The following is a 25,421-nucleotide window of genomic DNA, read 5'->3' as shown; positions in this document are numbered from 1 at the left end:
GACAGCAGCTTCTCTTCTGCCTGCCCCATTGCTTCGTCGGGGCAGGAGCAGGAAGCCGAAGCGGTCTCTGCATCCCCTGGATGTGCCGCCAGGCTACAGGACAGGCGACATGCACACTGCCTCTGCCTGGGGGTCTCGTGTTGTTTTCTCTGGCCGAATGCAGATGGCAAGGCGCTGGAGGGTGTAAGCAGGCAGAGAAAAAAGGCAATGGGTCTCCTTCCTGCACCAGGGCCTGGTGCCGTGAGCAGGGCTGCCTGCCCTGGCGTGCCGAAGCCGTCCCCACTGGGATCTCGCTCGCTGCAGGGCTGGGGCTGTGCCAGCCTGCAGCAGACCACAGCAGGTAGGAGGCATCCCAAAAATGGGCCAAGAGGAGGAGGGGTGACAGCTGGGGACAGTCTCCTGCCTCCAGGGCCATGCCGATATAGCCCTGTTGCCTCCTGGCCCAGCCAAAATCACAGCTTCAGAAATGTGACTTAAAATGACCAGGCCATTGAGCCACGCTCCTCTGAGCCCTTTTCCAAGCAGCTCTCCAGGCGTGATTTAATTGCCATGTGAAAAAAGATGCTAAGGAGATGTCAACCGGCTGCCCAGCTCCCCAGCCCTGCTCTTGCACTCACCCGAGTGGGGGTCCCTGCCCGCCCCCAGCCCGCACAGGGGCCGCAGGATCGCCCACCCCCCTCCTGACCTGCTTGAGAGACCCCGGTGTCCAGACGAGCTTGTACACCATGTAGAAGGGGATGCAGATGAAGGATGATGTTCCTATGACGTACCCCACCGAGATGCTCCACTCGGGGTACTGGTAGTCGAAGAGTGTCAGAGGCGACTGGTCCAGGAGGGAGCTGATGACTATGAACTGTAATGAATGGAGCGGAGCCCATTAGGGGAGGATGCTCGTGGGGCCGGACTGCGGCAGGGCATGCCCTGCTGCCGGTCACAAGCAGGCACAGGGCAGTAGCAGGGCTGTACAGCCTGCAAAACCCCCGTGCACACGACATGGGCGGCCAGGAAAGCTCTTTCGTGATGGCCGGGCATCCCCAGCAGACCAGCCCTGTTGGCTCCCCACGGAGAGCAGATCAGCTGCGACATCTCCCCAGCCCCGGCACTGATGCCGGCTCATCCCATAGGTTAACAACGTATGTGTCCCACTGCCACCGCTGATTTCCTAACCGTGAAAGGCCAGCGTGGACGTTGCAGTGACATTTCCCAGCCTGCCAGCCCTCACTAGGTGTGGGCTGGGAGGTCTTTGTCTAACAAACCCCACAGAGATGGTGGCCTGCGAAGGCTGCACGTCCCCGTGCTGAAATGAAATCATTTGCTGTCTGCTTTGATTATAATACTTCTCTCTTAATAAGCTGGGCAAAGCGCTTAGAGCTGTAATTAATCCTCACAAGGCCTCTTCTCCTGCAGATCCAGTGAGATTAGACCCCTCTGCCTCTCGCAGATGGCAGCCTTTGAAGTGCCGGGGGAGCTGGCATTTCAAAGGGGACGGATTCGGCCCGGTGCACAGCGCCGCAGTGCCGTCAGAGACACAGCCGCGGCTGGCCGTGCCAGCGTGAGCGTGGGACACTGCGTGCCAGGAGGATGAAACCAGACTGCACTTGTGCCCGCGTAAGCACCCGGCTGCCAGCTCCCAGCTTTGCCCTGGAGCTGCAGAAGAGGCTGGAAAACTGACTTCCAGCTCCCTTTCGTGGTGAAACCCACTGTTCCAGGGGCCGCGGGCAGCTTGTCATTGCCCATGGCCAGAGCAGTAGTGTGGGGAGCCGATGGGGAGGGCTGACACAATGTCCTACAGCCCCAGCCAGGACCCCGGTCCACCCTCCCGGCAGCTTGTTCACCCTGCGTAAGCAAGAGGGGAATAATCAGCAGCGCAGGCGCCCCGGCAGCCGGGCAGCAGCAGCAGCTGGCAAGGGGAAGAGCAGCTCCCCTGCGGGGCATTCAGAGGGGTTTCACAACCTGGTCTTTAATTCGGGCAGTAGATACTCACCGCTAACAAGGCAGGGCTGACGGCGACCCAGCACACCTTCCAGAACATCCCTGGGGTGAAGCCCAGCATGGCTTTCACGTCATGGGAGAACCTCTGTATCCCTGCCAGAGGAGAGAGCCATCATGGCCCTGGAGACCTGCGGAGGAGGTGGGTACAGGGACGCGGACACTGTGCCCCATCCCAGCCTCGCCAGGAGTCACAGACGTGCTTCTCCCCCCAAATCCCCCGGCATTTACTCACATGCATAAGGTTAAAGACCTGTGTAGGTGCCTGCAGGATGTTTTCATAGCAGAGGCAGTTTCTTACCATAAAACCAGGAGACAGCTATCGTTTCCAGCAGCACCACCGCCAGGATTGAGCAGCCAGCACCGAACTCCTCCAGCAGCTTCACCACGTAGGCTCCCCCCTGGAACAGCAGAAGGGAGGGGAGGGCGGCTGCAGACCCCGCAGGGATGCGGAGCAGGTCTTGGCAAAGTCCTGCACTAGGGATTGTTGGAGAAACGAGTGGGTGTGTGGCAGGGATGGGAGCAGAGCGGTGCCCGGTGGTACTCACGTAGGTGAGGGTGCTCAGGGAGCCCAAGAAACAGACTGTGATGAGGCCGAGGACGAAGAGCTCCCGTCGCCCAGCCAGGACCTGGGGGTACTCGTCCATCACAGCTGTGATCACAGCCTCCAAGCCCCCAAACTGCAAATGAAATGGCAGCGTGGGGTGGAGAAATGAGACGCGGGGACAGTCCTGCTCCCTGAGAAAATCTGCTCCCCCCGTGGCCCTCTCTGCCTGTGAGCAGAGGGGGGATGTCCCGTCCCGTCTTGTCCCGTCCCGTCCTGTCCCGTCCCATCCCGTCCTGTCCCGTCCCCTCCCTCCGTCCCCACGCTCGCTGTGCTTGGAGGGCTTGGGCAGGCAGCCCTCCTTCCCGAGGCCATAGCTACCCTTGCCACCCCGCTATTAGCCATGGGACATGGCCATCCCCAGTCCCCGCTGGGGACACGGCCCCAGGCTGCGCGGCTGTGCTGTCACGCTCCATGGAGGTGCCTACCGTGCTATCCAGCCCCAGCGTTATCATCATCAGGAAGAATATGATGGCAAAGAAGGTGGATCCCACCATGTTGGCGATTGCTTCAGGGTAGGTGATAAAAAGGAGGCTTGGCCCTAGGAGGGGACACTGGTTTGGTTTGCTGTTCCCCAGCTGCTCTGGCACAGCCCTGGGTGCTGGTGGGAATGTGCTTGGGGAAGATGCCCCAAAGCCAGAGCGGCCGTGACAGGCACACAGAGCCCTGGGGCACTGGGGACTGCAGGGCCAGGATGGGGCAGTTGCGCTGGAGGGAGGCAAACCTTTATCTCTCGCGACATCCTCCACCTCCACGTCCCTCATCTCAGCCATGTAGCCCAGCACAGTGAAGATGACGAAGCCTGAGAGGAAGCTGGTGAGGCAGTTCACCACGCTGGCGACAAGTGCGTCCCTGGAAAGCAGAAAGCAGGGAGATGTGTCCTGCAGCAGAAACCTCCCTCCAGCGCAGCTCTCACCCCGGCTCAGCTGCCCCTGTCGCCTGCACCCCCACCGGTTCCCTCTCCCAGCCCCGCATACCAAAACCATCAGTAAAACGGGGAAAGATGCTCAGCCCATGGCCGCGGGTGCAGGACCTGTCAGGATGCGGCTCCACTGCAGCCCCCGTGCCCGCAGGGTGCAGCCCCTGTGCCCGCAGGGACCCATGGCTGCAGGAGCTCACCGGTAGCAGTTGTTGTGGAAATGGTTGTAACTGGCGAGAGCAAGAAGGACACCGAATCCAGGGCCCAAGGAGAAGAAAATCTGCGCAGCAGCATCAACCCAAACCTGGCAGGAGAAGCAACAGGCAGGCTGGAGAATAGGCAGGGGGTCCCTGGGGCTGGGACGGGGCTGGGAGGTGCCCCATGGCATGCCCACCCAATGGCATGCCCACCCCATGGCATGGGGATGGGGTCCTTGTTGGTACATGCTGCCAAACCTCCTCTCTTGCCTGTGGCTCCTTCCCCTGCCCCGTCCCCCCTAAAAGGCGTCCCAGGAGCAGGGGAGCTGCCGTGGCACGGAGGGAGCTCATTTCCACCCTGGGGTCCTGCAGCAGCAGAATTAAGCAATGGCATCTGCGCTCCCCCATGCCCGGAGAGGGACAAAGTCGAGGGGAGCCCCGAGACCACCGAGCCCACTCCTTCCCTGGGCAGGTTCAGCCCCAGCAGCAGGGCCCTGATTACCTTTAATGAGAATTCTCAAGTGCTGCCTGGTAATTACCCACAGGAAGCCTATTGTCAGGCCAGGGCGAGAACATGGCACAAACAAAACCCAGCGGCAATGAGATGGGTGATTCAATTATAGATTTACATTTCCAAGAGCCTGTCCAGGGCGTCTTGTTTCTGTAGGAACAAGGGCCCCATCGCCCTGAGGCTCTAACAGTGGGGCCAGATCGGTGAGCAGGGGTGGGTGTGTGTCCCAGGGAGGGGGCTGGGTGCTGCCATCCCCGGGGTTGGGGGGCAGCCAGAGCCGGGGCACTGTGTCCCACCGCACACTCACTGCGGTGCTCAGGAGCTTGCCCCAGTCCGGGCGCAGGTAGAAGATGACCCCTCTCCAGGCGCCGGGCAGGGTGGCCCCCCGGACCAGCAGGATGAGGAGGATGACGTAGGGCAGCGTGGCTGTCACCCACACCACCTGGAGAGAGGCAGCCGTCAGCCCCTGGCACCAGCAGAGCTTCCCCTGAGCACCCAATCCGCCTGCATCGGGCACGGCCGGCTCGCTCATGGCTGCCTGCGGTTGCCGAGGGGTAGGGGTGTGGGGAGGAGGCAATATCCCACATTTAAGCAGCCAGATGAGCTGGACGACCCCACCAGGGCTTGGTCCCTCCTGCCCAGCCCTGGCCATGGAGGGGATGCTGCATGCTGCACGTCCGCACGCAGGTAGGGGCTGGCACCAGAGCCCTCCTTCTTACCTTCCCCGAGGTTTTCACCCCTTTCCACAGGCTGAAGTAGACGATGGTGAAGATGAGGAAGAGGCAGAGGAGCAGCTGCCAGTGGATCCCCCCGACATCGTACAGACCCCCGGACTTCTGGATCTCCAGGACCTTCCTCCTGCGGGCAGGGACCCCCGTGGCCGGGGAGGGTGTCTCAGGGCAGCGCGGTGCTGCTGGTTCTGCCCTTGCAGGCAGCCGGGGAGCGAGCTCAGCCCTGGGCAGGCAGTCCCACGCTCACCTCTCCCCTGGAGCACAGGGCATGATGGCCATGAGCTCCCCAAGTGCATCCCCAGGTGACGGCCGTGGGCAGTACCATACCTGCTCCCAGGCACCCCAGTCCTGCTCCCTGCGCAGCAGACCCAAGTGCCTCTGCAGGGATGCTCCCCAGCTCAAACACATCGTCTGCTTACGTGCACTTACATATAAAACTCTTCGGCAGGGGACCTGGAGAAGTTGGTCCAGGTCACATTGCTCTTCCCGAAGTAGTTGGTGCAGTCAGGTGTGTTCCAGGGGTTGTCGCAGCTCGCCCAGGGCAGGGTGCCCGAGAAGGATGAGTAAAAGTAGTAGAGAGCCCAGGCGATGATGGTGTTGTAGTAGAAGGAGACGTACAGGCCAATGATGCAAATGGCAAAGCCGATGCCTGGGGAAAGAGGGGGGCAGACTCAGCAGCCCGCCCCGGTCCAGCTCTCTCGCTGTCCCCCGGGACGCGGCTGCGGGGACCTGCACCGCCTGCGCGGCCCCACTCACCAACACTGCGTGGCCCCGAGTGCGCGGCGGTGGCCTGGGCCTGGGGGTCTCTTACCTTTAAAGATGGGGCAGATGTGCTTCCAGATGGGGATGGCACCTGTCCTGTGGAACTGCCCCAGGGCCAGCTCCATGTAGAAGAGGGGCACCCCTCCGAAAACAGCCATCAGTGTGTACGGGATGAGAAAGGCTCCTGCAGGGCGAGGAGCAGAGCGGCGGTGACCACCGCAGCCCCGCGCCGGCCAGCAAGCACAGGCAGAACTGAACTGCCATCCCTCCCCACGCGACAGGGATGTGTCACGGAGCAGCACGCACGAGGGGTTTGGATGTGTGTTGTAAGATGCTTTGCAAATCAGCTGTTCAGAGGGGTTGACGGATGTGAGGACCCTGCTTGGTGCCCCAGCTTCCCAGGCTGCTGTGTTGGTCCTCGCTGGCGTTTGGAGGGATCATTTGGCTGGGACGGTACAAAGAGCAACAGAAACCATCAGGGTGCAGGGGATGGGACACTGAGCACCTCTCAGGTCTAGAAGAGTTTTGGAGAAAATCCCACTGAATATGCATGGACACCCCAAGACACAAATAATTAACACTGTAATCTGCGTTATTCGTAACAATGTCATCTGTACCAGGGCTACACTTGTACCCCATGGAGGTTTTGGAACTGGAGCTGCTCACCACACTTGTCAGAACAGTCCTGCTAGGATTAGTTAATTGAATCCCCACGGCTCCTGTCTGTGAGAGCCCTGCCTGTGCTGGGGGAGGCGTGCGGTGCGGCATCCCCAGCACCCTCCCGCAGCCCCCCCCCGTTTGCAGGGCTGCTGGCCCAGAGGTGCCGTGTTCCTGCTAGGAGCCCTCACGGGTGTCTCTTCTGGGAACAGCTCCAGCTGATGGGTGAGCCCACCAGGGCCCTGCGCGGACCATGGCTGTCCTTGCCAAGAGCCGCTATTTGAACTCCTCACCCTCCTGCGTGCGTGGGGAGGGTGAGGAAAGCGTCTGCCTGAACCACGGCAATGAAGAGTGGCTAAAGTTTGCTCCCGGTCCCACAGGAGTAAATCACAAATAACTGTGCTTCAGTGTGGGCACCTGGGATCCACTTTTTTGCCTTGAGTATGGTACTAATTATCTCCTTCTAATTTTCCCAAGCAGTAGAGGACGTTACGCGAATGCCGACTTTGGCAATTAAATCCACTGTGCTTTTGCAAACAGCACAAAATTTTCATTTCTCATTTTTAATTTCCATGCAAGAGGGTTTTCTACCCTGCTCTATTTAAAGCAATTTATTTAGATGTCATTTACTCAGGGGTTTTTCCTTCATGGAGCTTTTGTATCTTAACTTTCTGTTGATCGCTCATAGGAGTGAACACCCGGAGCCCTGTGCAGTGCGGGGCTGCGTGTCCCAGGGATCTGCAGCAGGCGGCTGGGGTGCTTGCGAGGATTATTTTAAAATACGAGCCATCAGAAAGGGTTGCTTTCACAAAGTCACAAGATCATAAAGGGTACGAACCTCCCACCCCAAATTTACAGATTCTTAATCCTTTTATGCAGTTTGGACCACGCTAGTTTTCTCTTTCTGATCCGAGAGCTGCTAACGCACCTCTAACCATTCTGCGGAAGGAGTGAATGACACCAGGGAAGGAGCGAATGGAAGGGGATTTTGAATGAAGAAAGACACAAAACAGAAAAGAGACAGATGTCAGGAGAAGTTGGGTTGGTCTCTAAACCGCCCTCTCCGGAGAGGAGCAGCTAGAGACAAAGAAAGAAAAGAAACAGCGAGTTTTTCAGCATTGGAAAGATGAAAAACAGATTTCTTTTCTCCAAAAGAGGACTTAAATAATCCCAGCGGTGTCCTTACCCCCTCCGTTTTGGTAGCAGATGTAAGGGAACCGCCAGACGTTGCCCAGATCGACAGCGAATCCGACGACGGAGAGGAGGAAATCCATTTTTTTCCTCCACTTGTCCCTGGGGTGGGTTTGGGGCCCCGGGGGCACGGGGCTGGCCGTGGGACCTGGGTGAGGGGCCGTGCCCCGCCGGGGAGGGCTGGCAGTGGGCGCCAGACAGGGCTGCTCTGCCATCCTGCCGCCCTGGCAAATCCTGCAGGATTCAGGCTGAGTAACTTGGGGACGGGAAGGATTTTGCTGTTGCTGATGACAGATCCGAGGAGGGGAGGGTCAGGCTGACTGCGCTTCCCCACCTCCCGCTGGAAACCCACAGCACCGAGAGCAGCCGGCAGAGAAACCCATCCTCTGATCAAAGGCAGGAGGGGGGAGAGCAGTTTTCCGAGCACAGGGCTGAGGCACAGGGACCAGCCTTGCCGCACGGGTTTCTGTCCCCTCTGCTCCCTGGGTCTGCACCTGGGTGGGTGCATTTTGGGGCTGGGGTGGGGTTGGTGAAATGGAACTGTACTCGCACACAGAGGTGGTGCTCCTTCCTCCTGATAAATAGTTCTCTCTTTCTTCTTGGTGTATTTTGCAATTACCGCTCTGCGAATGATGACTTGGGACCCACCAAAGGAGATGACCGCTCATTCTTGCAGGGGAAACTCTGTGGAGCGAGAGGGGCCTGGAAGTGGCCCCCGGGCCAGGAGGCAAGTGCAGGGCATGAACTCATCTGGCGCTCGCCATGGGCCCACCGGACCCTCGTGGGCTGGGGGCATCTCTGTGTGCTGACGGGAGCCAGCACCACTCGTGCAAAGCTGCCCGGTTTGAGCCATCCCCCATTGCCCTGTCTGTCCTCATGGACTTGATGGGTCTTTCTGTAGCCCAGGGGTGCGAGTTGCCACGTGAAAGTGAAATAACTTTTGCAGCTCAGATGCAATCAGGGAGGGGATGGCAGTGTACCAAAAGCCATTGCTCTCTTCAGTTTGACAGTTTAACAGCAAATTTTATTGCAAATGAAATGTGTCTGTGGAGCCTTACAGCCCGGGTAGGTCCCTGCATCTCACCCCTGGCTGCGACACACGGGCTGGTGCCAAGCCAGCCCTCGCCCCGGGCCACCGGGTGCTCCCAGAGCCCCAGGGTGCTCCAGCACCGGCTTTTCCAGGCACCCTCATCTGTAATTAAAAGAAACTACAGAAGAGATCAAACCGGGAACTGCAGTTCTTAGGGTTAGCGGGTTGCTGTGACAACATGACGCCAGCCACCTGGTGTCTGCCTGGCACTGGAAACCTCTGGACACTGTTAATCCTTCAGGCACACGCATGGAGACCCATTAGAAACATCCAGTTAAAAACACTTTTTTTTTTTTTTTTGGTGTGTCTGGCGCTGGCTACCAGGGCCGTTGGACTGAAGCAGCTCGGGGGGCTGATGCTGGTCCCTGGGCGGCCGTCCCAGTGCTCTGGGTGGCTGTGGCGAGGAGGGCAGGACAGGCTGTGCCTTGGGCGGTTTAGTCGAGGCTGCGGTGGCACAGTCACCCTGGGGCAGGCTCCTCACCTGCACAACGTGAGCGCAAGAGTCCTCGGAATGGGATTTTTTTTTTCTTAACCAGCTACCCCTCCTTGCCCTCTGCATTTGGCTGCCCCAACACCTCACCGTGTGCCCCCAGGTGTTCCCTGACCCGGAGTGGGGACGCCAGCAGTGGACGGCCGAACTGGGGTGCCCAGCCCTGAGCTGCCCTGTCCCAGCGGGCAGTGATGGGTGCTGGATCCGCTCCTGCCACCCGCCTGCTGTCGGTCCCCACACAGGGCGGGCTGCGCTCTGCACGGCTTCTCCCTCTCTGCTTGTGGAATGAGAAATTATTGTTCTTTTTAAAGAAAATGCAACAATTTTCTCCTTGCGCGTTTTTGAGGAGTGACTGGTAACAGCTCTCTGCACGTGCTTTTCTCCGAGAGAAGGGGTTTCGTTGGAGGGTGTCAGGGTGATCCCATGCGCTGGTCCCTGCGCTGGGTGGGGAGCGAGCGGAGGTTGGGGGGGCCCCGCTGTGGCCAGGCAGAGCCCCCGCTCCGTCAGCCTGCGTGCACGTGGCTCCGTGGCTTTGCCGGTGTGGCTCTCCCCTGAGCTGAGGCCCAGCACACAGGTGAGGGACAATTAATCTCCTGCGGGTTTATGTGGGATTTGTGTCACTCCTGGGACTTTGCAAAGCCGTGAATTTCAGTTGCGGTCCTTGGAAATTAAAGGCAAGGCTGTACTCAGCTGCTGGTGCTGCAGGGAGCTGGCAGAGGGGCTGCGGCCACCGGGGGCTTTGAGTCTTCCCTTGCTTAGGGATGAAGGTGAGAAATCCCCGCTGCCGGCATGATCTGTTGGAGGAGCGTGCTGGGGGAAGCAAGGTTTAATCCCCCCTGACTGAGGACCATTTTAAGGGCATAAATGGCAGAACAGAGACAGCTGGTGCCATAGCAACTGTAAAAAAATAATAGCTCTTTCGCTGTAGCTGGCCCTTCTTTTCTCCGGGTAGTTTACATGCAGTGGCTCAGTTGTGCCGAGTGTGGAGACCCTCCTGCACCCAGGTCCCGCTCACTGCTCAGGAAGGCTCAGCGGGTGGGCTCAGAGTCACTCTCGCCCTGACGGGAGGAGCTGACCCTGCAGCAGGGGGGTGTGAGAGGTGGTCTGCGGTGGTCTGCAGCCGTCTGCGGTGGTCTGCGGGGAGCAGGTCCCTCCGCAGCATCCCTCAGCGCGGGGTGCGGGGCTGAGGCCACTTTGCAAGTGTGAAGCAGCAGCTGTTCAAACACTGGCATCTTTTTAAAACTAAGCTACTTGCTCTCCTGAAGAGCCTCTTGTTTTCTCCACATTGATCTTTTAAATTGTACGTGATGAGAGGCCCGAGGTGGGCTTTGTACTTGCACCTTGGGCAGAGCTGAGCATGCAGGAACGGCACTAGCCAGGCATGGCTACAGCTATTCCCACAACAGCTGCAAGCCAGAGCCTCGCGGTGGTTTTGCAACACAGGGATGTGCAGCCTGCATGTTGCCATCTAAAAGCTCCCTACGCCGAGGCACAGACCAGCATCAGTTTCCCAACACACTGACGCTGCTCCGCTCCAGCCGAGCCGATGTGCCGCGCCGTCGGTTCGATGCCGATGCTGCCGTTCCAGCAGCCTCCATCCCTGACAGATCCCCCCGGGTCCTTGCTGGTCAATGAGCCGCAAATGCACCCAGTGCTCCCGTCCCGCTGCCCCAGCTCCCACCTTCTCCTTGGGCGCCCGATCGCCCACCCATGCCACTGCTCGCTGCCTCTCTGCACCAACCCGCTAATGCGGCTGCCTCTTCTCCGGCAACAGGTCAAGGCTGCTGCTGTCAAGTCAATGAGGAGAGAGCTTTGAAATCTCAATTTTTTTTTAGAAGCTGCAAGCCGGAAAAACCATTGCAGGCTCTCAGGGCTGCTGGAGAACAGGAGGAGGGCAGAGGGAGAGGTGTCTTCGGGAGATGGTTTTCCTTGTGAGGAGTTGTGCTCCCCAGACTCAGCCCCGGTGTTTTGCGGCCCTGCGAGCGCCGAGCTCCCAGCAGGATCCTGGCTCTGTGACTTGCTGGAGAGACGAGTTTTCCCCAGAGTTTTGTTTATTCTGGTCACAGTTTTCCAGCCTGGCCCATCACCTGTACTACACAGTGTGCTCGTCAGTGACACACCAGATGGGGGAGTATTCTGGGTAAAATGCTGCTATTTTGCCAATTGTAGCCAAATATTTTTGTCCGTCATCTGACATTCAATTAGAAGCATTTCGGAGAGAAGGCTATGGAGACTACGCAGCATTTGAAATAATACACAGCTGAAGTCAGGGGTGCTGGATCCGAGCGTTCGCTGTGGCCCGTGGTGGGGAAGGGGCAGCCGGCAGGCAGCTACGATGGGGGGCTCTGCCTTTTATTTGCTGCAGCTCATGCTCTGAAAGCCGGCTGGTCCCCTGCGCATCAGCCGTCACGTTGTCTAAATTCCTGCAATGTCGTGGTCAGACGTACTCCGTGTGCTCCCTTTGTCAGTTTAATTTTGCTTTTTCCTGTTATTTTCTTTACTCAAAGCACAAATTACAAATCAGTTTAGATTTAAAATGTAGAGTTTAAATCTAGCTCACATCAGATTTAAATTTGAATTTCCATCAAGTTAGAAGTTGTTTCTAAACAGTACGATTATTTAATTAGCAGATTGCTTTTATCCTACCTGCTCATCCATGCAATGAAATGCAGAAAAGTGAATTGTGGTCTTAAAACAACTATCCTGTTTAAGCCGCAGAGGCAGCAGTGGGAAGTTTAATTTAATTAGCGTGATACTCAGAGATGTAACTTAATCACATTAAGTATAGATCAACTGCTCTCATTTAAGCTCTCCAGACTTCAGAAACAGAGGCCAGTCATCTTCCACCCATCTTTAATCCAGGGAGAAGCAGAATTTTCCAAGGAAAAAGAATCAGCAAGGTTTATGGAGAGCTTGTCCCTGTGCTTGTTGCAATGAATTCCTCCCCAAAGGAAGGCAATAAATTAGTAAGAGCTCCCACCCCCCTGTATAGCACCGGTGTTCCTGGGGAGAAAGAAGCCAGGAAAATAACTTTTTCTCCCTCTGAAATGGCCTAAGCGTTGCCTTACTTAGTACATGGTCCCACAGAAGCGCTGGCACCACTGACCACCTGCAGCTCTCTGGGTTCGTTCGGCGTGTGGACGCTGCCCACCCCGTGTTGGTTAGCCTGGAGTATTGCAGAGAGATTGACAGGACTGAAGATTGTACAAAACCAGCACGGTTCATTAACGGGAATCACAATGATCTTCTTGCTCCTCTGGGCTTCCCTCTGCCAGCGCGGTGCGTTTCAGTCAAGCTCACCAGGTGGTCATTGCTCCCCCGAGCTCGGCAGAGCCCCGGGGGAGCGTGGGTCCCCTCGGCATCACCCCTGTTCTGGGTGCTGTAAAAGTTGTTTGGGCTCATCTCGGCCCTTAAAATAAGTGGGGTTTGTTCGTTTGTTGGGAAGGGTCCTGAAAGCGTTGTTTTGGCTCAGCTTGGACAGACTCGTTTTCCTGATTCAGGTACTAAACCGAACAATTCTTGTCCCCATTCTTCTGCAAGTCAAGAGGCAGGTCAACGCCTCCAACAGCATGTTCGCAATGGCAAAAGTGAGAAACAGGCAGGAGAAACTCGCCTGCCTGTCCGAGGCCAAGTTCAAAGCTTTGTCAGGCAGCCCGGGCTCTCCTGGCTGGCAGATGCTGTTGGTTTAAGTCAGGCAGGGCTGGAGCAGCTTTACAGAGACCAGAGCTGTGCAAGGTGCTGTGCGTGACATGTCCGTGCTGCGCCCTGGCTGCCTGGGAACCTGGCACCTTTTCCGTTTCAGCATCTGCATGTATGCAGAGCCGTGGCTCCACGCTGTCCCCGCGACAGCTCGGGGTCAGGGGAGCAAGTAGGCTGGCTCTGCCCTTAGTAATTTGATGCACTGTTGATATCTGATGGCGCTTCTACATGGTGTTTTATGAGGCCACGATGCCTTCATTATGATTGTTTATTAGCCTGTCTTAATTGCCCGTTCAAGACTGTAGGACTCACGGTCATCAATAAATGACAGGGGGGGTTGCAGAGCAGCAGAGCTCGGTACGAGTGTGTGGGCTGACTGCGAGCAGGGCCTGAGCGCCTCAGGCAGGGGCGAGCTGCAGCCCAGCTCCTGGCCAGCTGCGTGGGCCTCAGGTCAGACCTGAAAAGCCCCGGGCTCCTGCCTCTTAGCACCTTCCGTCCTTCTCCCTCCTTTTGGAGGAAGGGGACCCGTCCGCAGGGCTCTCCACGGACAGACCCCTGACATGGGCTGCAGGGCAGAAGAGATGTAATGGTGGCACCCGGTGAGACCGGGCAGCTCGGCTCGCTGCCTCGGGGGTCTGCAGCTGGCCGTTGTGGGGCACGGGGCCGCAGCCATACAAACCAGGCACGAGACCTGCGATGTGGCACACCAAGTCCTCTGCCACTCACAGGGGACCCAGCCTCAGGCCAGGGGCGACTCCCCGGGCTGAGATGGGCATCCCGAGGGTCGAGTCAACACCCAGCGACTGCAGACGGGAGTTGTGACCCCCAGCAGCTGCACCTGGAGCTGCCTGCCTGGGCTGGATTCCCGCGGACCCCGGAATCTTTCTGGGATCCATCTGGATCAGCAATCACATACCCCCAGGGAAGCTGGCCTTGTTGCTGCGGTTCAGTAACATTTGTGCTGCCACCACCTCTGTTAACAGGGTATTTAGCAAGCAAATAAACAGTGAAAAGCAAATAACATACAAGGAAATAGGTTTTCTCTAAAACGGATACGGCACACGTACCCTCCTGGCCCCTGTGCCAGCGGTAAAGTATAGAAGGGACCAAATTCTGATTAATCCTGAGTCCAGAGCTCCCTCCTGTTCTCCTGGCAGATGGATGCCCAGCCCAGGCGGCAGAGGGGAGCCATCGGGACAGATGGTTCCTGCCATCTTCAGGGCAACCGAGCACTGGCACAGAGCGAAAGGCAGCTGCTCCGGTGCAGAGGACACAGCCCAGCTCCCGGTGCGGCGGAGGAGCAGTGCCCAGGGCTGCGGGGCTGGCGGGTCACCGGGGCACTGGCGGAGGTGGGAACGTGTAACAGGCTGGGACCTTCCCTGCTCCCTGTGCAGGGACTGAGTCCCGTCCCAAGCGATGGTAGCGAGGGCCAGCCGGGGATGCATCGGTGGCCGGCGGCTGCGTGCCGGCGTGCAGCGTGGCCGGGTGCCGCTGCCCTCGCGCTAATGCGGTTTGTAGTTATTGGAAACTGGACTGTGAAGGAGCTGGGATCCTGTTTCTATGGAAATGTCCTGGAACAGCAAACGAGGGAAGAGCAGAACAGAAGATACGTTAATGGGAGCTGCTAGGCAGGGCTTTCTCTGAAGGGGCTGTGATTTTGATAGGAGCCATCTCGGGTCTCCTGGGAATGGGTCTTCCCAGCTCATTATCGCCTTCCCAGTGCGGAAGGGCCCAGAGGAGCGTGCCGGGATGGCGCATGGCTGCCAGGACGTGGTCGCTTTGCACCTCCCTGCAGCTCCCAGGGTTCCCAAACCCCCGTGCAGGGCCGGGCACCGCCGGCTGCGCCCACCCCAAAGCACCCCACGCGAGGGGAGGCACCGAGGTCTCCCCCCGGCTGCGGCCTGCGCCGCGTCCCCGTGTCACCCGGCCCCGCGGGTCCCCAGCCCCGGGCACCTCGGGGCACCTCGGCCCCGGGCTGGGGGGTGCCCCCAGTTGGGGGGTGCTGGCGGCGGTGGGCCCGGTTGCGGGCCGCACCGAGGTGCCGGGCCTAGTCGGGGTCCCCTCACCGAGGGGCCGGGGCCGGGCTGAGGCCCCCTGTGAGCGCCGGGGCCGGGCCGGGGTCCGCCTGCCGCGGGGCCGGGCCGGGCCGGGCCGGGGTCGCCCCCCGAGGGCCGCCCGTTGCCCGGGTGCCCGTCGCCCGTCGCCGAGCGCGGATTGGCGGCGGCGGCGGCGGCCCCACCCCGGCGGGCGCGGGTGGGCGGCGCGGTGCCGCCCGCTCGGCCCGGCCCGGCCCGGCCCCGCCGCCAGTCTGCCGGCGCTGCGGAGCGGAGGAGCGCGGCCATGGCGGCGGCCCCGGCGGGTAGGGCGGGCGGCGGGCCGGGGTCGCGGGCGGCGGGGCCGGGGCCGGGCCGCGCCGCACTAACGGGCCTCTCCCCCTTCTCCCCACAGAGGCGGAGACTCGGCAGCGGCTGCTGCGCACCGTCAAGAAGGAGGTGGGTGCGGGACCCCGGCCCCCCGGGCCCCTGTCACGGCTCGGTGACCCCCGGCCCGCGGTGACCGCCGTCTGCGGCGGGACCCTCCCCGGAGGGGAGCCCCGGCCCCCGGCTCTCCTGCCCGCAGCCTCCCGCGGGCTCCTGCCGGTGCTGCGGCAGCGAATTTAACAGTTTCCCCCCCAAAAAAAACCCCAGCCCCGAGCAGGGCAACGGGTCGCAGCGTGAGCCCAGCCGGGGCGGCGCGGGCTCCGGATGGCGAGCGGAGCGTGGCTGCCGGTTCCCGGGCTGCTGGAGGAGCATCCCTGCAGCACCGGTGCATTTTGGCACCCCGGTGTCCCGTATCTTCTGAAAATCGCGTTTTGCTGGTGGCAGAGCCGTTCTCACAAGTTGTGATTTTCCACCGGGAAAAAGGGGCGACTCCCGGTGCCGCTCACCTTGGGAGCTGGGATGGGACGAAGCCCTCGTTGCAGCAAAGTGCTCTTTGGCAGGGTCGGGGAGCCCGGCACAGACGGGGCTGCGCACAGCAGCCAGCCAAGAAACGGGGAACCTGCACATGTGTGTTCGTGTGTCCAGCGCAAAGCGATGGCGTTTTACATCTGCTTGCGCTGGTCTCTCTTCCTGGGCATCTTTAACTCTCTATTAGTTTATACTGTGCTTTAGGCTGAGCTGCTTCAAGCTCCTTCTGTCTGTGCAGAGCCTGGTGTTTATAATGTGTGTAGCGTTAACACAGTGAGCTGGCGGTAGATCTAGACAGGGAGCTGAGAGTCCCGCTGCTCTGCCGCGTAGTTCGTGTGTTGCCTGTGCGTGGAGGTGGGCTGCGTGGGCCAGCGGGGCCGTCTGAGCCGCCCGTCCGTGGCTTCTGAGTCTGAAGTGGCTGAGTGTCATGGGACCTGCGGCAGGGGAGCCTGGACCTGCTCTGCCGTGTGGTGGAGCGCTGGATTGTCGGGAGCTGTTGTCATCTCCTGCCTGTGGTGTGTCCCCACAGGTCACCTCTCCTGGGATTTTGGAGGGTGTGATGTGTGATGTTTTGTTTCTGGTCTTACAAGCATCTTGATATCCAGCTTATGGGCTGTGGAAAGCGGAATGTCCCTGCTGGAGACACTGCTCGGAGTAGGGTGAGCAAGACCCGTGGGTGGTAGGTCTGGGGAGGATGACAGCGCAGTGTGTTTGGCTGTTCATCCAGACCACTTCCCACCTTTAATCCTGTGCCGGGTGTGGTGGTAAGGAATACTACTTGTTGCCTTGGCAACAGCTATTAAACCAGAAAAAGGTTATGACATTTATTTAGCATCGTGGATAAAGCTGACATCTCATTATTACCGTCTGTCTGCGACTCCTCCTGGGTGGAGAGAGACAAAACAGCAGACTGCGCGTCGACTGCCGCTGCAGAATGGGAGGTGAGGATTGCCCATCGGTTGCCGGTTAAACCGCTCGGCCAGCGGACGGGAGCTTCCTTCTGGAGACTGCTGTGGCCTCTGCAGGCTGTCCCTGCACATGAGCATCTTCCGTGCTGGTGTTCAGGACTGGGCTTCTCTCCCTTTGCTCTTCCTCCAGGGGCCGTGTGCTTGAAGAAAGCGCAGCCCGTGCCTGGGGAGGAGAGCTGAGGGTTGTGCCATGCCCTTCTGCTGGCTTTTGGTAAAATAAACGTATCATACGAGGGGTTGGTGAATGCAAGTAAAGATTGAAGGAGAGAGGTGATGTATGGGGAAAGCCCTTCTGTGCTGGTGAAATGCCACCAGCCAACGCGTCATGGTGCCATGACGTGGGTGTTTGACACAGTCTGGTATCTCTCCAGCAGACCTTTAACAAGGGCAGAGCTGACGCAGAGCAGAGATGTTTTCTGGTGGTCTCATGGCTCTGGGCTCTGCCTTGGGACGTCGGTGTGGGTGTGGGTTCTTTGCAGGCGCTGGGTGGTTGCACTTGCCTTCAGGTTTCTCCCAGCTCAGTGCCTGCTGGAAGCAGTGAGACCTGGCAGGGGCCTTGGTCCAGCGAGGTGGGGCTGTTTGTGCACAGCCACACAGGTGGGTGAATTCCATGTCAGACCCATGCTCTGTGCTCTCTCCACCTGGGCTTTGCTCTGTTAGGAATTAGAAAAACCCCGGGGAAACATGATCCCAAGGGTGATGTAGTTAATTATTTAGCAACATCCCTGAAATTGGGAGCTGGTGGGGCATTCTTGGGCCAGTTGCTCCTTGCTCATTAGGCCCATTTTGCTCAGGCTTTTGGTTTTTCTTCCTCTCCTAGACTGACTTCAGGGTAAGTTAGGAGCTTGTGCAGACTCCAAGGAGTAGTAGAAAGGGCCAACTGCAGAAGTCTCCTTTTTTTTTCCCCCCTCACTCCTGGAATTTTTACCTTTCACAAAACTGCATATTCTCATTTTATTAGACCATATCTGGTTTTGCTCCAGCTGTGGCTCTGTATGATCTGCTGACATCCTCAAGTGCAGGTGAGCTCCACTGAGACTGGGGACAGCCATGGATCATGCTTGGGAAACCACGCAACATCTGTCATCCTAGTGCGATAACTGAAGGAATAAAACATTGTGAAGACAAGGTCTGATTAGAGAAGGTAGATAAACAGTAAATCAAAATTACCCAAAGCACCACAAGGAGCAAAAGGACTTTGATATTTGGTTGTTGCCATTATTAATGCATTGTTATTGTTAAGAAGATTTACAGGTTGAAATGAGTTGTGCTATCACTGTCTTACCCCCCCCCCCCCATATGGTTATAATAAATCAAACTAATCCTGAAGGCTGCAAAATTGATTATTTGTCAGCAGACTGCAGGGGAAGGAGTGGAAGTATGACTTTCTGAGGAATCCTGTTTCCTGTTATGCAGGATAAGAAGCATAACCAAATCCTCTCTGATTTTTTTTTTTGAGCTTTTATCAGATGGAATGAGGCTTCTTTAAAAACCCAGACCCTGAAATATCCAGGTGTAAAAGGGCGTTGGATTCCCAACTAAAAATATTCTTCTTGCAACCCATGCTCCTCCCTTTCTTTTGCAAGTTTCATTTTTAACAGAGGAGAATCCTGTGCTATGTTTTTGACTACCTCCAGGTAATTGCATTGCATACAAGAATAGGTGGGGAAGCAGGTGTTACCCGTGAAATACAGGCTGCACTACGCCGTGCCGGGAAAATGAGTTGTGTGAAAAGCTGAATGGAATATGAAAGTAAACAGTTGTCTTGCTTATTCTTCTGCAGCAACTTAGTTTATATGTAACTTGCCATTCAGCAAAAGTAGCTTTAAGTCTTTTACTCATCAATAACAAAAGAACATTTTGCTGCCCGTTTTTAGAATTTTTTTAAAACTGTTACTGAGTGACCACAGCCTGCTGGCTTGCTGATGTCCTGTGGTCTTCTATCGGATATATTGTTTATTTTTTAATAGCTTGAATGGTTGTCACTATGTAGCTGTTGACTAATTCCATCATTATATATCATAGGGACAACAGTCAGTCTCTCTTCCTCCCACCTTTTAAATGAAGTGCCCCTGCTACGCAGCCATATTGTCTAGTTCGTGGCTAAGTAACACAGAGTGACTGGTAAGAGCAATATTTTTGTAGCTTGGGTTTGTTTTTCTGGAGCGTGTATGCCTGTGGTTCCAAAATATCAGATTGTGGGTGTCAATGCCAGCTATTTCATTCTGGATTGGTAGAAAATTGTAAATTAATTTAATGTTATTAGGATTTGAAAAATTAATGTTGATAGCCTTAAATGTTCTCAAGGCCAATTTAAAAAAAAAAGGCCTTTGTGTAGCTGTCAAAACTGTCCAGGCAAAATGAAGATGAGGATGATAAGCTGCAGGTTTGTAATGAAAGCTGCCGTTTGCAGAGGGACCGTCTGATGTCTCTCAAGCACCCAGGTCAGTCTTTTTCAAATGTTCCTATATCAAAAGTAAACAGACGGCTTTAATGCAGCATTTCTCGATTGCCTGCATCGATCTCTTCTGAAGAGAGTATTACTAATCACTGGGGACCATTTTCTCTCCTTTTGAAGATAAAAGCAGTGGTCCGCAGAAGTGCTCTCATACTCCAGAAACCCCTGGCTAGATCTTTCGTAACCCAGAACAGGTTTCGTGCTGCTTTCCTCCTTCTTTCATCTTCCTTCTTGGTGTTCAGGGAGATGAGATCTGTATGCCAGAGGAGCCTCCTTCCTCCCCATCCAGCCTCTCCTCTCTGCTGCCAAAATGTCATCCTCCTCTCCTTGTGGCGTCCTAGCTGTTGCCATGGAAATACCTGGTTTTGCACGGATTCAGGACTTCAAAGCAATTCGGGGCTGGAAGTTGCTCCTGGTTTCAGTGCAAATAGTGTCAGTCTTTGCCATGTTTGCTAATTGAATCCAAAATGCTTGTCAGCGTAACATTTAACACCTCGGAAAACAGAAGCTTTGTGGTGTGACGGGTACAGAACAAAACAGGGTAATAAAGCTTTGAGATCAAGTGTTGAAAACAGAGAAATGACTAAAGTTTTTCCTGAAATGTTGCAGCGTCTTTATTGAGCGTCTTACAGCTAGCAACACCAGCGGGGCCAACAGATGGCATGGAAATTTGTGTTTGACAAGCACAACGGGAATAGAACCAGCTATAACATGGTCTTAAGTGATCTTAAATTAGTGTTGCATGTATGGATTTTTGGCCAAAAGTTGCTGCCCTATGAAGAAAGTCTGGTGCAAAATACTGTCAACAAATATACATTGCTGGGATCGTTCCCATTTCCCCCGGAGTACGCTGTTGCATTATGGACCCTTCCATTTAATGTCTTTTTGATTTCTTTTCCAAACTGTCCAAATATTCAGAGTTTATATGCATTAACACCTTCTTTCTCCTTACTCCCGAGGAGACTCAGCCCAGTTCCCAACCGTGAGTACACGTGGGTCCTGGGGAAGGTCTGCTGGCTGGCCGGAAAATCCCACGTGCGTCACGTGGATGATAGCCCAGCTGCAGAAGGTGCTATGTTTTATTTAGTAAGTGGTGATAAATAATTAAATAAGACTTTTAGAAAAGCCAAAGGTCTCAGTTGGTAGGATTGCGATCAATGTTTCTGTGGCAGCAAGAATATGGAGCTGGCAAATGGCTTTAAAGGCGAGTGCGTGGTGCCGTTAGAGCTGTCCCCGTGCTGTTCTCCTGCGGTGCATGGGGGCCGTGTTCTCTGTTGGGCCATCGAAATGGCTGACGAGAGTCCTTGAAGTCTCTGGGTATAAATAGTGCATGCACTCTGAAGCTGGCAGTATTTTAACTGATGGGAGCACAATTAATTGGAATTATTTAGTGGTCAGCTAGTAAACTCTTAGATCAGTGGCAGAGCTTGGCTGCAACTTGGGATGGTGCTGGAGAAGTCTGCCTGGCACTTGCTTTTGGAATATCAGGGTGCTTGTTGCTGGAAAGATAAGAAACTGTCTTGCAACACTGAGTTTGATAATGCGAGTTTTATAAACAAGTCTGCTAAAAAAGGATGTTGTAGCTTTGTCGGCTAAAGCAACAAGACAGGCGACAGGCAGACGTTTCATTTTCAAATGAGAAGATAAATTGGGTTTGTGAGAGGTATTGGACTGAGAAGTTCTGCTTTAGCTGAAGACGTGGCTTTTAGCTGCAGCACAGGCGGTGCGATTGGATATACTGTTTTTTTCTGTCCACCATCCCCAGCGCGCTGTGCCCCACAGACACATTTGCAGGCACCAGAGCGGACAGTGCAGAAGTAGAGGGCTTGGGGTTTGGGGTAATGTCTTTATGTCCTAGACCTGAACGGATTCTGGACTTGCTTTGCCTTGGACACTGAACCACCTTTGGTACGAGCCAACCTAAGAGCCAGAGCCCAGCCTGGCGTTTCTGCCGGGAAATGTTAACTGGGTGACCTGGTGGCAAAGCCCTGCAGTGAGACCGCTGGAGCTGCGGTGCAAATGAATTGCATTTGTCCTTGCGAATGCAAACGTGCCTAGGGTTGTCTTAATATTGCATCTGCTTCACTAACTGATCTGAGAAGCGATAATTCTGTGGTGCTACGTGGCCAAGTCTTGCACAGCGTATGGGAAACTGTTTCCTGTGGAGCTTAACCAGAGCTTATTCTTGGAAAGAGACCTTGATTTGGAGAAGCAATTAAAGAAATGCTCGGATTACATCAAGGAGTGCCCACATGGACTTGTTGCACCCAAACTAACATATAAAATGGGGTTTTTAAGTGCTAGAACTAACTTCCAAATACATAATCAAAGCAGCACTTAAAGACTGCAATGAGAATGAGAAAACACCAGCTCATAAAAGAATTTGAAAAGCGAAAATACAAAAGCAAACCACATTTAAAGCCTGTATAGTCAGCGTGGGGTTTTTTGTTGCTTGTGTGGTTTTTTTTTTAGTTTTGGGGTTTTTTTAACATATAGAAGAGCAGATTAAACAAGTTCATGGAAAGGAAATGCCTTGAGATTTAGTGAAGAGACTTAAATGACAAGCAGCAGTTGTAGATCCTGAACACAGTGCCTGTTTGTGCTGGGTGCTTATTGGGATGCTCTTCCTGATTCCCTGCATATTTACTTGGGATAGGAGTCATCTTCCTGTAGTCCGTTAGAGAGATGGGAAGGAGGAGGGATTGCCAAGGCTCCTCCTCTGTCTGCCGGGGTTTTTCAGAGCTATCGCAGTGCTGCTGGTGAGCAGGCTAATTTTGTCTGGCACCAGAATAGTCAGCGCTTGGTTGCCCTCCTAGGCAAGGTGGAGTCTGGAGGATACAGGCAGGGCAGCTGCCTGGCTCTGGTGTTGCACCATCTCATCCCACCAAATCCTTGCCATCCCATGCAGACGTGGATGTTCAGAGGTAGCAGAAGACATCTTAATTTCCACTGTATTTTTTACTGTAAATCTTGTTTTCAGGATGTGGGTTACATGAACATTCAGCAGAAGGTCTTGCTGTTTCTGACCAAACCAGATCGATAGCAGTTTCTAAAAATGCGCTTCTGTGAAGACCAACTCAGTCACTGGAGGCATTTATTTTATTGTAGCTTTTATTTATATGAAGTGACTCTTTTAGTGGGAAGTCCCACTACAGGGGCTGAAATCAGACCTGGTTCTGCTCTCCCATTGCCCTGGCTTTTCGTGCTTCAGTGTCTGGCTGCTTTTGCCCCTTTGGAGGGGGGGACAAAGGAGTCCGAGCACCCGGCTGTCGGCCTCGCTGCTCCCATGTGTCCCATGGAGACCTGTGCACCTCCATACCAGAGGCCGTTTTCCAGGGTCCTGTCTCCGGGACCCACGGGGCTGGGTCTAGCAAACAGGGAGATGCCTGGGAGCGTCACCGCAGCCGTATTGCGCAGAGCTCACTGTTCTGCCACCGAGCTTCACTTTGAAACAGGACCAGGAAAAAGACCAAGCTGGGGACTCTGTTTGCATCTGGCTTGCTGTAAACAATTCCACAGAGTTATGAGCATGGCCAAATAGATGGGAGATGCTGTGCTTCAATACAAATGCCTTGATTACCAGTGAAAGGCTTTGCAAGAAGCGTGGCAGGAAAAATTGTGACTGTAAACATCACTGAAAAATCTAGAGTACAAGTTGTATAGTGACTTGCCTGGAAAAATCCAGCCAGGTAAAACAGAGTTGTGAGTCAATATTGCCTTAGACTAATTAAACCCAGAGTTATTGGTTTGCTCCTGATCTCTGCACCTTGGTGGTAACTGCTGTAATATTTGGCTTGCTCCACCAATGTAAATGACAGCTGGGACGGGGTACAGTTATGAAGCTCTGTTGTGGGAAAATTGCACTTTGAGATGAAGTGTAACCCTGGGAGTTTTGTAGCAGAGAGATCTAAACCTGCATCCCTCACTGGGGCCTGGGGGCTGTTGGATAAGTAAGGTTTTCTTTTCATTTATTTTTGAAAAAGGAGTTTGTCAAACAAAATGTTAATAGCAGTGTGTCGGCTGTGATGGAGCTGGCCAGGCCAAGGGGAACCAAAGGAGAGGCAGAGACCTCTGGGATCAGGAGCCTCACTGGAGGTATGGGGGTGCAAGCTCACATCCCTGGTCTGAAGTGGGTGCGCCGGGATTCCTGATGCCCCTGATGAATGCTGTAACCCAAGAGCTCTTCTCAAGGCCTCTGGCTCTTGGATCCGGCTTTGGAGATGGGGCAAGGAGGGGAAAAAAATTGTTTTCCTTGTAATTTAGATGTGCACGTGAAGCAAAGAAGGGCTAGCTCCCTTGTTCACGAGTCAGTGATTCAGGTGGTAATGCCAAGACCAGCCTGTCTTCTGTTGTATTTTTGGACCTGCGGTTAATGCTGTTGAGTTTGTGTGGACGCCTCGTTGTGGGGTGTCCCTGTGGCCCTCCCACAGTGGGGGGTGACTTGTCCTGTGCTCACAGCTGGAGCCAGGAGGAGTGTTTTTATTGTTGTGGAATACTTCATGATAGTCCTCTCAAGTTTACCTACAGCTAAATTATTAGTTGCTGGTTTAATTTCCTTTCTAATAAAAGAAGAGCAAACATCTCATTTTCCATAGACTGGCTTTAGATAAAGAGTGGGCATCTTCATTTATTGAGATTGTTCTGGCTCCAATATGAGAAGTAGCATTAAAATGCTGGAATGCAGCATAGTTAGAGGCTGTTCAAGTCTTCTCTATGGAGCGAGCCAAACGCGGGGTAGCTGGCGTTCTCCATCCCCGCAGTGTCACAAACCCGCTGTGCTTTCAGGAGAGGATCCGGGAGCACCGTGGCAGATGGCTGCTGTGGCGTTTGCGATCCCAGCTGGCTGTGGAGGGGCTAGGGTCCGGGTGAGAGAGGCCGTCGGGATCTGCAGACAACAGCATGGAGACCTGTCAAGGGTCTTGGGGTTCTCTGGGTTGGAGCTGTCCTATAGATGCCAGCTGTGTCCGTTTATGGGCAAATGTAAGATTGTTTTGTTTGAAAACTTTCTCCGTATAATGTTTGTTTTCTGTTACGAGACCGTATCTGTCTGTCTGGCCCCTACCTCTTGGGGCTTTCTGTTGTAGAGCTGCTCCTGTTCTGCTCTAGCCCTTCACGTCAGGTGAGTGCCCTTGTTGCAATGCCCTTTCCGCTTCTATTTCTTTAGATATCTTTGATTTATTTTGTTTAGTGTGATAACCTCAGTCAATACAGTGTGGGTTTGTTTTGGTTTTTTTTTTTTCTTTTAGTGAGTAATTTTCCACTAAACTGCATCTCTTGGAAGGGTTTTTTTTGTGTGCCTTGAGAGCACAGGTTGTTTGTACTGTGTTGGCACCAAGGTGCCCAGTCAGAGCTGGAGTCCGGTTGTGCCGGTTGCTCCACAGGCACGGAATAACCAGATGGTCCCTGCCCCACGGAGGGCGGCCCTGCGGTGGGTGTGACTGCGGGCGCTGCATCAGAGCAGGGAGACGATGGCTTGCGCGAAAGGTGGCTGACAAGCATTTGAATATACTGCTTTAATTTGAATATGCTCCTAATTTAATCAGAAGCTGGTAACAAACTGTGTGCGTTGGTTCCCAAGTGTATTTTAGGGGGTTTAAAATACGGATTCTCAGCTTACACTTTTGGGTGATTCACAGAGAGACTGAGTTCCCTAGTGGTTCCTAATCACAATGTTGCAGAAAAAATTTCAGATCCTGAGAACTGATGACCTGATTGGAGTTTAAAAATCCCGGCTTTTTTTTTTTTTTAGCAATATCTGCCGTGGTTAGCAGCATGGCCCCACGAGCAGTTGTATCCCTTCAACTGCCGGGAGGAGCGGGGTGGCAGGAGCAAGCCCCTGGGACCGTGAGCAGACCACTGTGGCCATGAGGGTACATTTTATATCTGTGTGTTCATCGTTTTCTGGTAGATTAGTTGGATATGTGAGGGGAAGCTCAGCCCAGCCAGGTGAGGGTCGTGAGCCATCTGGACGAAGGCAGCTCAACCTGCATGGACAGCCTAATTTTGGGGAATCCCTGAGAGCCCCAAGGTGTGCATCGCTGGGCCTCTGCCAGGGCCGCAACGAGGGGGCGATGGGTGATGGTTCTTAGGCCGATCAGGGTTTCCGAAGGAGGGATTGGCATGTCTTTGTCAGACAGTTGTAATGTCAGATGGAGGAGAAGGAGGAAATCTGTTTTGGTGCACACCTGGGCACTGGCTGCTGTGGAT

General features: G+C 55.0%; 2 protein-coding genes across 10 annotated transcripts in view; one reads left to right on the top strand and one right to left on the bottom strand.

The window, feature by feature from the left end:
• Positions 1–93: 93 nt before the first annotated feature.
• Positions 94–7,776, bottom strand: LOC104020481 (sodium-dependent serotonin transporter). The gene is made up of 13 exons (XM_009473915.1): positions 7,557–7,776; positions 5,763–5,897; positions 5,381–5,600; positions 4,940–5,078; positions 4,528–4,662; positions 3,713–3,816; positions 3,318–3,445; positions 3,022–3,134; positions 2,538–2,669; positions 2,291–2,390; positions 1,985–2,085; positions 686–853; positions 94–174 (listed from the first exon to the last, which is right to left on the bottom strand). Exons 1-13 carry the CDS (start codon positions 7,774–7,776, stop codon positions 94–96), a joined length of 1,776 nt encoding a protein of 591 aa, XP_009472190.1.
• A 7,340-nt stretch (positions 7,777–15,116) lies between these two features.
• The window catches only part of SGSM1 (small G protein signaling modulator 1), a 50,042-nt gene continuing 39,737 nt past the window's right edge, over positions 15,117–25,421 (top strand). For all 9 annotated transcript variants that reach the window (XR_015704087.1, XR_015704089.1, XR_015704088.1 and 6 more), the window contains exons 1-2: positions 15,117–15,199; positions 15,289–15,332. Coding sequence is in view for 5 of the 9 variants with exons in the window: in XM_087754610.1 (XP_087610736.1) it covers positions 15,181–15,199; positions 15,289–15,332 (63 nt within the window). In the remaining 4 variants the exon portion in view is untranslated. The remainder of the gene's footprint in view (positions 15,200–15,288; positions 15,333–25,421) is intronic.

The sequence above is a fragment of the Nipponia nippon genome, unplaced genomic scaffold (assembly GCF_047370975.1).
Source record: "Nipponia nippon isolate SJK-2023a ecotype South Korea unplaced genomic scaffold, ASM4737097v1 scaffold_18, whole genome shotgun sequence".
NCBI lineage: Eukaryota > Metazoa > Chordata > Aves > Pelecaniformes > Threskiornithidae > Nipponia > Nipponia nippon.
This window is presented reverse-complemented; position numbering and strand designations above follow the sequence as displayed.